Source organism: Mercenaria mercenaria, chromosome 18 (assembly GCF_021730395.1).
Source record: "Mercenaria mercenaria strain notata chromosome 18, MADL_Memer_1, whole genome shotgun sequence".
Taxonomy (NCBI): Eukaryota; Metazoa; Mollusca; class Bivalvia; order Venerida; family Veneridae; genus Mercenaria; species Mercenaria mercenaria.
This window is the reverse complement of record NC_069378.1, coordinates 17676117-17689810: the sequence shown is the minus strand read 5'-3', so window position 1 is coordinate 17689810 and position 13694 is coordinate 17676117. Positions and strand designations below refer to the sequence as shown.

The 13694-nt window shown below is 33.8% G+C and overlaps 1 protein-coding gene across 1 annotated transcript in view; it reads right to left on the bottom strand.

Annotated features, from left to right (window-relative positions):
- The window catches only part of LOC123538853 (uncharacterized), a 109940-nt gene that overhangs the window by 71342 nt on the left and 24904 nt on the right, over window positions 1-13694 (bottom strand). The window contains exons 9-12 of the mRNA XM_053529684.1: window positions 3090-3137; window positions 1962-2041; window positions 1579-1653; window positions 923-1034 (exon numbers count right to left, since the gene is read on the bottom strand). Of these exons, the coding sequence (XP_053385659.1) occupies window positions 923-1034; window positions 1579-1653; window positions 1962-2041; window positions 3090-3137 (315 nt within the window). The remainder of the gene's footprint in view (window positions 1-922; window positions 1035-1578; window positions 1654-1961; window positions 2042-3089; window positions 3138-13694) is intronic.

Genomic DNA, 13694 nt, shown 5'->3' with positions numbered 1-13694 from the left:
CCTGTATGTTTCGAACATTTAAGGTTTGTTAAATTATCTATTATTTCAAACCAAATGAGTCACAGTTTTTATTGCTGTCTATGCATGGTAATCGTTTAAATGGAGGTACGAGGGACAGGTTCTTCTTTGCATTTTGAATTCATTCATACACTTTTATGGGTTTAACCATAACTTGTTTGGTTGAAGTTTTTGTATGTAATCTGGTTTTCCAGCAACTATTGGACATTATACTTTTAAACTCTACAGAAGTCATTTGCGTCACGAAATGACCTTAAAGACTAATAACTCTGCTTTCAATTCAAACAAAAGCTCCGGGGTGAGGAGAGCTCAACATCTGCACATGTTAACCAACAACAATTTAGAACCATTTGCAGATGTGATTATTTGATTGTGTACTTGGAACCTTAAATGAAACACAGAAACACAGTGTTGCATTGAGACTCCGGTTACTTCCCCGACAGTATAACACTAGATGAGAGATGTAATGACATGACCCTGTCCCATCTTTCAACGGAACAACATACATTATACGTAGTTGCGATGGGAGGTAGGCAAATTAATTCTCTATAGTTATTGTAACAGTTTTGCTTATCTTCTGGCAATTTATGGCTAAATAATTTAAGAGTATAATGCTCTGGATACTGTTCAACAGCTTGCATTATTTCTCCCGTGTTTCTCAGTAAACGTTAAAGAGGATAATGCCACCGGAATTACAATCTGCAATCATTTTCACTTCTAAGCATTCATATTTCAATTTTATAGTTTTCTGAAATATCATCATATTAATAATAAACCAATAGAGACAAGCAAATTAGCCAGAAATAACACATGAAGATGAGTATTGTATTTGTTTCCTCTGTTGCCACTTTAATAATGATAGGAAACGCAAGGCTGAGCGTGTTTTTTTTTAAATGATACGTACGTTGTAAATGTGAACACAATCTAGAATTGCAGAGATCAGACGAGCAGCATTCATCACAGTTTGTTTGTCTTTTACCTACTGGTATACCAGCTGTGCTTGCAATTCCACATCTCTACAATATGTTTTGCATTGACTCAAGTTACATCAGAAACATCAGAACATGTATATATACTGCTCTACTTATTTATACCATTATCATTAACTAAACAAGACACAGTAGCAACAAACCCGCAATAGTGCTGTTAATAAATAGAAAAATCGAAAACCACAGTTCGCCCAAACGAGACATAAATGAAAATGTTGCGAGCTCGGCTTGACTGAGCCTGTGTATGGACGGTAATGGTAATGCAAGCTACCATCTACACCCTTTAGCCCCGGGTTGAACAGAACTCAACATTTACACATGTTACAAGTACAAGTACAAGTACCAAAATATAATTTAGAGACATCCGTAGATGTATTCGTATGCATACTCGTCTTACATTCTTAATTTTTGAGATATCAGTTTTCGAAATTTTAGCTGTACAGCAACATTTTGCAAAAGTACGAAAAAATCTTGTATAACAACAAAAAGCATACCATACATAGAAAGAAAGGATATAATTACTATTTCCTATAAACAGAAACATTTTTGAAAGATCAAGTTTAATGAATACCTGGTTTTCTAAACATCCCATACTAAATTGATTAGTCCCCTGTAGTGTTGGTTGAGCTGAAACCATTGAACATGACTGAAACAAAAACCAAACATGTTCGTTATAATAAAATTTTCATTTCATCCAATTTTGAAAGAAATGAAATGTTTAGTTACGCAGATAACGGATTTTTATGATAATATGATAAGACATTTACTATAAATTGTTTTTAAGATGATAAAATATTGAAGATAAAAAATATTGAAGAAGATCTACTGGAAGCATATAACAAAACCATACAAACTAATAGTAAATGCGGTTTAACTGAATCTGTTCATGACAGGTAATAAATAGTGCAGACGTCCGTATAACGTATCATATGTGGATAAGTGTTATCAACATACCTCACCCGAGTTGCAATGTACTGTTTTGTTACAGTTATGTGCACCTCTAACCGATTGACAGCTGTAACATTCCAGTGCATCTACAAAATGATGACATGTTTGGTTTTGGTTAGTTTGCTAACGACGCAAAAGTATAAAAATGATTTCAGTAGTTTCTGTTACAACGTACGAGTTACGCCCAAGCAGTTAAGAAAAGCACACCCTATCTTATCATTGGAAACATGCATTCCAGGAAGTAGTTTCTGAAGTGTAAATAAATTAATGAAAGATATTTTTCTATGCTATCTGACAAAACGATTTCGATTATCATACGCTAAATTTTAAGAAGACGGGCCATTTTGAAAAAATGATTCATGAAGCTAAATTTACTTCGATACAATAAACATTTAGCTTTTTGAAAATACAAGTTATAGAATTTGTATGACATGAATTATAACTCGAGCTGCACGTGCTGAGGAGACAATGGTTACACCTTTATAACGCATTAATCAGTTATAATAGATAAATGTTTTTTACGAGTTGCAAGAATGCAAAAACTGCCATACAGTTTCCTTTATGTTTCCCAGTGTAGCATGTTTTAAATAAGTTTTCATATAACATGCTTGATCAAGTTTTGGAAATTTTTTATTTGCTGTGTGCATATGATTTATCATGAGATGTAATGACATCCTTGAACAAAATACTTGCGGAAAGTTTGTAGCTATAACCCATATAACAATGAATGAGATATGGCTTTCAATGTGTCTTTTTCGCGTATTTCTGCTTTGGAATCGAAATAAGCAGGCTTAGCCATCTTTTGTCATTTTGTCCATATTAATTAGATATATGGAATCAGAAATGTTACGACTCTAGAATTAGTTTGACACACGCCTGTCAAAGAACTGACACATGAAATAAAGAGAACATATATTTACTTAAAAATATCCCAATAATGTAATAGAAATCACATTTATGACCAACGCGTCTCACTGTATTAATGGAAGCTACATTGACAATTCTTTGATAATTTGTTGAGGCTACAATTGTTAAAGAGTCCTTGATTCTGTTCGCAATTTCACAAATACTTAAAATACTTTCTATTGACTTAATGTTTAACTGTAAATAAGCAAACAGCATAAGTTAACTTACAACATCCCAGGTGGTTGAATATTAAGAGACCCAATAGAACTGATAGGACTGAAAAATAATGATAATGTATCAGCTAAATTTCAAGAGTGTTGCATAATTTGAGATCAGACTGATTTACTGCGTATTATTCTATGAAACAGTTGAGTAAATGAAGCGTCAGATCTTTGTTTTATATTACTACTTAGGAAGCTCATGCATATAGAATGAATTACGCAGAAATCATACAGGCAATACTTACATTTTTCAGTAAACCGTCCCATGCCTTTGGTCCTAGGTCGTCGCAAAGACTTTTGACTAATGCGTGGCTGTTGATAATGCATCGAAATAAATTTAGATCTAGTGCACACGTTTGTCTGGGGCCGTTCCTCTGTGATAACCGAATTTCCTCTTATGTAGGAACTATTTATGATAATTTAAGTCAAGGAGTTCATGTGACGTTTGCAAAGAATGGTCGCAAAATTATCACAAAAACAGAAAGATGCACTTTTACGTGCTGCTTTGCTGAAGTTTGAAAATATCATAGATACTAAGTATATTTTGGGTGTAATTACTGAAGTTACAACTTTCAAAATATTAACTTCATTTTATTTACCTTTTCAAAACAACTTCACTGCCACTATAACACTATGACGCTTTAAAATCAAACAAAATTAATTGATAAAACTCACAATTACCCGTATTTCAATGGATACGCCGGTAAATGCATTTTCTACACTAGCCTACGAACAATTAAAAACTGTTCATATAATATTCTTGTGGTATTGGAAAAATGGGACACTGAACCCGTACGAATGAGCTCATTAGTTTTCAAAACTTGGCTAAACGTTTTTGTCTTCTGGCGTCTGAGCCACGAGTCAAAGCTACTTTATGCTGCAACTCAATATGTCTACATGTTAATGATGTTACATTTATGAATTGGCTTTTATCATATAATAATTACATTTAGCGTTAATCTTCTCCGATTTAAGAAAACATAACATAACATAAGCAAGTGTCAAGCATTGTATAAGCAAATACAAAATAGGAAGAGAGAAGTTGGGCGGGATGACGTAACATGATACCATTGATACTAGTATTTACTAATTATTTGTCTATAGAAAATATTATTTTGACCTGTCAACTATTTTCGATTTTTTATTATATGTGGAGAAATGAAAGCTCTCACTTTTCTAGGCATTTACTGAACTTCTCTCGTGCAATATAATTTTCGACAATCTGTTCCAACATTTAAGTGTAACAGTAGAAAAAAAAACCCATTTATAAAGTTAAATATGTTTGAATGAGAGGTCAAAAAACTTTCAAATCTTAGATTTTTTAAACATTTATTTTATTACTTTCCGATCATTTCGGCCACAATGGGTGGATTTCAGCAAATATTGTCTGTAATTAGAATAGAATAGAACTTTGATTAAGTTATTTTATAAACTGTTTTTGACCATTCAGCCGAAAGTTTAAAACTCTCCGACAGGGTGCTTGAAAGATATTTAAGAACAGATATATGATATAAGACACTTCGGAAATTATCTTTCTTTTTTGACTCAGTAAGTTGATTTCTTACATCTCTTACCATGTTTAAAGCATAAAAAGAGCAGTAAAAACAAACATTTAGGGTCGGCCCGAAAAGGGTAGGTCGGGATACCGGAAACAAACAGTTTTTACGCCTATAAGGTATTTTACGTATTATGTATTATACTATGTCTGTAGAGGTCTAGTTACACTACATTATAACATACGTGCACTGTGTTTGAATTTCTGCCAAGTTAGTAGGACACCCTCTAGGATCAACTGAAGTGAAATTCTCAAATATGACCATTTTATCTAATGATATATGCGTTGATAAACAACTTTCGAATGCGCAGTAAGTCACGCATTGTAAGAATGGAATAGGGCAGCCGTCATTAAGTAAATGACATTCAAACATTTATGGATAAAATTGAAATTTAAGTGCTATTCGTGACATTTACGTCTCTTTATAGTGTCATGGCACAAGTTAATGTCAAGGTAGAAAATGATAGACATTATGTAGAACAAATGCATAGATACGTTTGTTAACATTATCTTTTGACTGAAGTTTTGGAGCATTTACTTATGTTACTTAATATATAACTATAAGGTTAAACTTTAAACAAGTCACTGCCTCCGAGTTCTGTCAGATAGTTGCAAGTCATCAATATATATATATACATAATAATGTTGTTGTCTTGATATACATTGTATATTTTTACACTTAAACTGTAACTTAGTGCCCTAAATTTGGTTATTATATGCGCGCTAAACACTTTTATATCTCAAATATATATTTTTGTCCACAATATGCACAATGGGGCTTGGTACTGTTCACTCCTGTAAGACTTGGTTGATATCCACTCACTGATGTAAGAGAAATGGCCAAAACATCATAACATCTGATGAATCAGGGTCATAAATCTGTAGAAAATCATCGAATTGGAGACTGCGGATAATATATATAATGAGGCTTCACAATGGCCAATTCTGTAAGATTTGGCTAAAGTCTGCCCAATAAAATATAAAAAAAGTGACAACAGCAACATAAGATTTGAATCAAGGGCAATAACTTTTCTGAAAATCATTATTTTCCGAAAGTACCGATGACATGCACAACAAGGTTTGGCAATGTTCGCCCTTGTGCAGTTTGGCGTAAGCCCATCCAGTGGTATCAGAGGAGGTGCTTGGACAGACTTTGTGACAGACAGATAACACTAAATCAACATGTCTAGCTAGCTCCCACATGTAGTGTTCATAATTTGGTGCATTAACATTTAACTCTATTTGTATGTGCACATATAGTAGACAGGTTTTAAGTTTGATGTTTCTTCTTATCAGATTTTCCTTCCTTCCATTCAGGCAGTTTATAGTGTAAAACTGTTATCAGTCATTATGATCTTTAGGAAATAAATTTCTCTGACATAATATCCTTCTTAATACACTTTTTTTGTGACGCTAATTTCGTTGAAATGAGTCGGAAAACAAAAAGTAATTTAGAGACAATTTTAATCGTAGTATGATGCATTACAGACATAGTATTAGAAATTTCTCAATTTCATCAGACTTTATAGATCTAGGTGCATGTAGAATCGACAGTACACCCATAACATACTGATTATAATAATAACAAATATTTAATACACCAGCTGTTTATTGTAAGCTGTTGTTATTATATTGAACATGTTTCGCTTTTTGTGTTAAAGACCTCAAGATCGTTGGACAGTGTTTGACACTGAACTATGTTTATGATACCATGTTATCTGAAGCTTAATTCTATTCCTGTCTATCTGTTATTGGAGAAACATTCTCTTACTGCCATTTTACATTAGTCCCATCCCTTCGAAATTTTGGCAATATATGTAATGTTTCTAAATGTACATTTAATGAAACAATTTAGAGAAATAACATAAAGAAAAAAAGAAAAAATACAAATTTATCTTTTCATTCACTTTACGATCTCTACCCGTTTTAAAAAGTCGCAACATACAAATTCTTTTGTGAAAACAACATATATCATTTATAAGGACAAAGAGGTTAATTATCAAACTTAAATCAAATTTGTTTAAAGGTATGGCATGATAAAGAAATAATTTGTTTTGCCGTGATATCTCTGCCTTGTAACGAAATTTAGTCGTTTTTAAATCAAGACAAATGCGAATTTTTGAGATGTTTTATAATTATAGGTAGTTCTGCACGTTTGATAATTCGGAAGTAAGGACGTAACGTCATTTATCAGGAAAATGTAGAATAAATTCTGGATTCGGCGTACGAAAATGACAATCATTTTATGTATGTATCGAAACCTATGAGTGAATTTATTACAGTGGCACTGTTGCTATCTTTTTATTGTCAAAATATGATATTAAAACATATGACCCATTAAAAACTTAAACTAATGTCTTAAAATTAGCGTGAAATGTCCGGTTCACTTAAATCACGGTCAGATATTTCAAAAATAAGCACATGAACCTATACATTTTATTTCACCAAATTAAAGGCCATGTGTTTATTAACAACTATGAGAAGAACTACCTTAAACTCGTGAAGCAGGGCAACACAAAAAGGAATTATTGTCATTAATTTGCATTTATAATAGTTGCCCAATTGTATCTATCTGCCACCAGGATAATCAAGAAGTAATTATACAGTCATACATGTTATAAAGACGCCTCAGGAAAATGTATTAGCTTTATAGCCTTCTCATAAATTCCACCATTGCCTCTTTCAGGTTATCCATCAATTGTGTAGACAGACCCTGTCAACAAAGAGTATATTTTCCATTTCCCAATTCGGTGTTTGCAAACCAGTTTGACTGTATAATGTGTAAACACTACCATAAGGTACAAAGTATAGACAAAATATTATCAATTTTACCATTTAAACTTTTTATTTCAGTTCAGCACACTTAAAAAAGAAGAAACATTTTTAAATATTAAATTAAATACTAATCATATCTCGGTAGTAACTATATAACCATAATCTACCTCTTACACCTTTGCACTTTTTTGTAATTGTAACACATGGCTCATGCATGTACAATTCCCATTGAATTCACTTTTCTATGACGTCACGCAAAGGAGTAGCAGTCTACTGTTAACATACGACACATCGTCAGATGAGATAGTTGCTGTTCTACGTGCTGGCCTTAGTTCTGCACGTTTGATAAACCGGAAGTGATTGCATAACATCATTTATCCGGAAAACGTAGAATAGAGCCTGGATTCGGAGCACGGAAATGAAAATTTTATATAAATTAATGGCAACATGTGAGTAAATTTATTACAATGAGACTGTTACTATCTTTTTACGGTGAATATATCTTCCTCTTGTCGTTCGCGGGACCCCAAGTAGCTGTGGGTGGACTCTGTCGAGGCTCAGAGCCCGGTACTGAATCCCCCTGGAGGGACCTCAGAGATTCAGCACCACATTGTTGAATACCGGATGACTGTGTAGTCATAGCGATATTGCATGGTGCTGTGGTTCGTTAAGAGAGTGCCAATGGCCCAGCACCTCTGTCTTCAACTCTCTAGGTTTCTGACGGGGTTACCTCACCCTTAGTTCCGAGTTAAACCCTATCCTGGGAACACAGGAGCTATTTGTCCCATAGCTGGGGTCTGTTCATAGGCATCAAGGCGTGTCCAACACCGGTGGGCCTTGCATGCCACCTGTCTGTGGGCAGGCCTCCTCAGAGTCCCCTTCAGTGCTGCCTGAGGCCGCAAGGTGCTCAGTTACCGTGTGGCGCCATCTGGGAGGCACTGCAAAAGGGCTTGTCTGCAGAGAGGCTATGTACTGGCACGGAAGACTTACGCACTCGGCTCCTTTTTCACCAGAAGGCTAGCCAGCGGTGGAGGCTGAAAGCGGAAGGTGACAAGCATACATTACACAGTACACCACACTTAACGCATCAGCAGACCAATGCCACACCTGTGAATAGATGATATTAAAACATCTGACACGTTAAGTAATTCTAAATAATATCTTAACATTAGCGTGAAATGTGCGGTTCACTTTAAACATGGTCAATTATTTTAACATTAAGCATAGGCACCTATACATTTTATTTACCAACTTATAGGCCATATGTCTATTTACAACTGTGAGAAGTTTTATTAAAATCTTCAATGTAGAGAAATTTCTATGTGCGAAAATGTTATGAAAGTTATTATTTTCCCATAGACTCCCATTTTGAAAAATTGAGTGAGGTCCATTTCTTTTCAAAATGGTCTAGCAAAAAATCAAGCACACGACTCTATCATTTTCATTTGCTGTATTTTCTTAATTTATCCCGATGTTTTGAAAAATCAAAGTTTAATCAAATTCTTCATTGTAGAAAAAATTCGATCAACAACAATTCAACTATAATTACAAAACTCATAGAATGGAAAGGGGGTCAATCTCTATCTGTGTTGGTGAATTACGTTATTAATACATCAAATATGCAAATTATTCTAACAGATTGATACACTGCGTACATGGACACACATTATATGTGCATTGCATATCTTAAGAACTTCGGCCGGTACAATGAGCTCCCACATAACGTCTTTGTGATAAGGGAACCTTGGTCCGCGTACTAGCGTCACATAACCCCAAGTGACGTCATTTGAAATCCTTCGAGACCACTGAGATCAGTTGCTGTCAACTGAAATCAGTTATTATTATTTTGTGTGATTCAACAATCTAGTCAATAATGGCGCTTCATTTGTAACTACATATAAATATGATTATTCTGATAACATGAGAAAAGCCAGTAACTGGAATTTCATAAAGTTTTGGCAATCAGATTTAGTAACATTGCATTTATTAAAAACGTTAGGATTGTCAACAATGGATTGTCAACAATAACATAATCTTTCCTTGGAATCCATACAAAATATATTCAGAAGACAGCCAAGTTAGTGCGTGTTCACATGTATCAAATGGAATAGTCAATCAAAGAAATCATTGAGATAAAATATATAACTTTACCTTGCCAGCTGTATGGCTACCTGTCTAATACAGCATATTAGTGTGATCATATTTTATTACCTTTTTACGCATAGAACAACACCTAAAAGTTCCGCGTTACCACAAATAAACATATGTCATGTAGTAGTATTCAGTAAGATGCATGGATCTTACATGATGCAACATAACAATCATATTGTCTTTTTGACTGCATATCCTCTTAATGGTTTTGAGTTACATTGTATCAATTTACGGCAAGAATAACATGTCAGAATACTGGAAAAAGCAGATCTATAAAGCAAGTTCAACATTATACTATTAGTAAGAAAATGTATATATTCCATGTTATTGTATCATAGTATGTGCTACATTAGCTTTACTAAATCTCATATCTGATAAATATTATTTATTTTTGACCTTAACAGCGAACGTCACCAATTACACCATCTGTCATCTGATATAAAACAGAAATAGTCAAAAAGTTTGTGCGAAACAAACAATTTTGCAAATTCAGTGAAGTTATATCCGCCGCTGAATAGGTTGTATTGTGAATTAGGGTACTACACTTTCAAAGATATATAATTTCAATATTTTATACAGGTAACGTATAGTATGACTCTGCGATGATGTGTTTGTTCACTGACTAAATTAAGTATATTGTGATGTATTTTTAATGCATAAACATGCTTAAGCTAATAGAAATTTTAGGCAAATCTCTAAAGTCAGTTTAGATTGTGTGTAAATCTCATGACGATCCATCAACAGGTTAATTAGATTTAGTCAAAATTACATTTTTACCAACATTCACCTAGTTTTTTTTTGGTAGGAATTGGAGCACGATCGGTAACGCTTTGAATGCCGCAGTCACACGTAGCAAAACATAATCCATGAGCCCACCATGCTGACCAGCTTCTACGATCTTCAGTAGCAAAGAATACTGTCAAATACATCTTAGAATTTTCTGGTTTTAAACTTTTTAAACGTAAACTCTCTATTATACATACTGAATATTGGATGTAATATTATTAAATTATAGGTAAATGGTGATGGATCCCTCCTATTACGACTGGACCTACTAAAATGATATTAACAAATTGCAGTGAAATGGTTATTTTGGTTCTCTCCAGATATTTAGTCCAAACTGACACGTACAACCCCAATTTCATGATCCGTTCATTGTAGTTTTTCATGACTTTTTTCAAGGTACCAGTGCAAACGATAATTGATGTTTCCGTCGTATGAATTGTCATACAAACAAGTGCTTTTAAAGTCTAAGGAGCACATTGGGTCAAAAAGAAGATACAACGGGTAGGGATCACAGCAGTAATGTTTTGTTTCAAAGGATAAACAACATACGATTTTTAACCGACATAAATCGTTGTCCTTTCATGTAATAGCAGGCACAACAACGAAAGCGCGAAAGACGAAAGACACAATTACAATATGACAACGAAAATATCGAAAAGATAACAGAACACAAACACGACGTTGGCCAAAATCAGCCACCCAACGTTAGGCTATTATTCACTTTTTACACATTTTAACGTATCTGATCGTTCGCTCAAAATTTGACAAATTACTGCAGATTTTTTCTTAATTTATGCAACACATTCTCTTGCGACTTCTTGACAGACAAGAGTCATATTCTCGTTGTTTACAAATGTCATTTTCCACCTCCGCTATTTTTGAATATAAGGCTTCTCAATATAAAGATGGTTTCAATTCACAAAATGCCAAAAATAAATATCCAACAGGTTTATTTAACTATATTAATTGGTCGATGCTATGACCGATATAATTGTTATGAGCCTTAAATATTTAGTAACGATTTCAAACAAGAAATACAATTGAGTAGATGGAGATACAGAGAGAAAAGCAACACATAAAACGAAATAACCAAAGCCTACTTATGCTATATCTGTAACAATTCATTTTCATCAAAATAAGAAATAGTATTATTTCTCTTTTATATTCATGCTGCTTGTCACGAAATCGACCTAAAATTCAGTTTATTTTTTTACAGTTGTCACATTGTATATTTCCGACACTTATTAAGGATCCGCTACGGAATTATCTATCGTATTGCTGTGAAAGAAATGTATAGAAATTTATGCCATACAGATTAATATAGAGGAAATAAGGACAGAGATTATTTTTTAGACAGGTCATAACCCGACTGATAGTCTATATACATTATCCATGACTCTGTAGAGAAGACAAAAGCTATGGAGGCACCATGAGATATAAACATGTTTCCACCGCATTATAGTAAAGTGCGATCACGTAATAGTAATACATAAGCATGTAGAAAGTTCATTCAAGTTTAAACAAGCGGCTATATAATGGTGTTGAAGTGCAAGAGAGACACAGAAAGGTCAACAGTACTTGCTGAAAGACAACCTGTGGTCATGATATGAGTTATATACTATACTAGATTAGATAAACGCACGGAAGTGTTCTATCTTGCTAATGTTTATTTATGGTCATACTCAATTGTTATGAGGCCCGCCCGCTTAGCTCAGTAGGGAGAGCGTTGGTCTACAGATCGCAGGGTCGCGGGTTCGATCCCCGGGCGGGGCGTATGTTCTCCGTGACGATTTGATAGAAGACATTGTGTCTGAAATCATTCGTCCTCCGCCTCTGACAATTCATGTGGAGAAGTTGGCAGTTACTTGCGGAGGACAGGTTTGTACTGGTACAGAATCCAGGAACACTGGTTAGGTTAACTGCCCGCCGTTACATGACTGAAATACTGTTGAAAAAACGGCGTTAAACCCAAAACAAACAAACAAAGAATTGTTATGATTGGGGAGTTGTAGTCCACGTATAGACCTTACTACGCACATATTTTGCAATATCTTTAGAATTAATTTTTCTTGGTTTACACCTACATTGTAGAGTCTAGCATCAGATTTTAATTCAAGTTATGATAATAAAAGAAAGTTTTGTTTCTTTATTATCAAACGTTTGACCAGCTCGGAATTTAATTAAAAAAAAAATATGTTAACATTCTATCGAAATATTGTCTTTCTATTAAATTAGTTACAGTTTAGATTATATTCTAAAACCGTTTCCCGTACGAGTTTAGGTAAATAATCCGTTCTCTATGATGGCCTTTTGTCATATTTTAGTCCGAATTTGCATGTAAAACAATCATTCTTATATAGAAATATATTATCATATGTTTTAAATCACAATATGATAACTATTAATGTATGTATAGTAATTATGATTCAATACAGTACATGACTGTGTAAAGTATGGTTGGCATGCTAGTTTTCAACATCTTTCATCAACTTTAGCTCAAATCTAGGTTCGTGAAACAATTTTGTCAAAGTTTTGCAAAAATATAATGCTGCTGTATCGTATCACATCATTAGTATGTAGAAACCATATTTGACGACGATGTAGATATGTCAGAAGTCAGTAACATCGAAATATAATTTTAGAAACAGGAAATGGGATATAAACTTTGCAACAGAAGATGTTGATATATAGACTCACTTCTGTAAACTTTTAATATTGTCGGCAACCTTCTATACCTTCTTTGTTTATCGTTACAACGAAAGTTTTATATGTATATGTAAATGTGATGGTATTTCATGCAAAAAGGAACAAAAAGCTGCACATGGAAGAACTGTCGTAATGTAATATTGAAGACACTGGATAATAGTTTTTAAAGAGGCATCCTTACTTCATCATGACAATATCCGTTAGACTCTCGTGAAGATACACAGTCAAGAAATAATTTGATGTTTACACATTCCATTGTCACTCAAATTATAGCTCTTGTGAATAATGCTGTGGACAGACATGCTTTCTGGTGCGCTATATAAACTGAAAAAAAGAGAATTAAACAGCCTGCCAGTCATTGACTGGAGTAACAAATTATATGTGAAACGCAAGATTTGTTCCGCAAGTTTCTTGTAAATTAACAGATGTTTAGGAGAAATTAGAGAACAAAATGCCTAGATTTGTACTTTAAATATTGTTTATTACAACTGATGACCTCTTAGTTAATTTGCAACAAAGCCTAAATATAGAAAGCTGGTAAATAGGAACTTGCATTAATTGGAATACATAGTTATTACAAAGAAGATGACCAGCCTTGGACAACAAAAATGAACTCTTCTTGAAATGGCACGAAGAGAT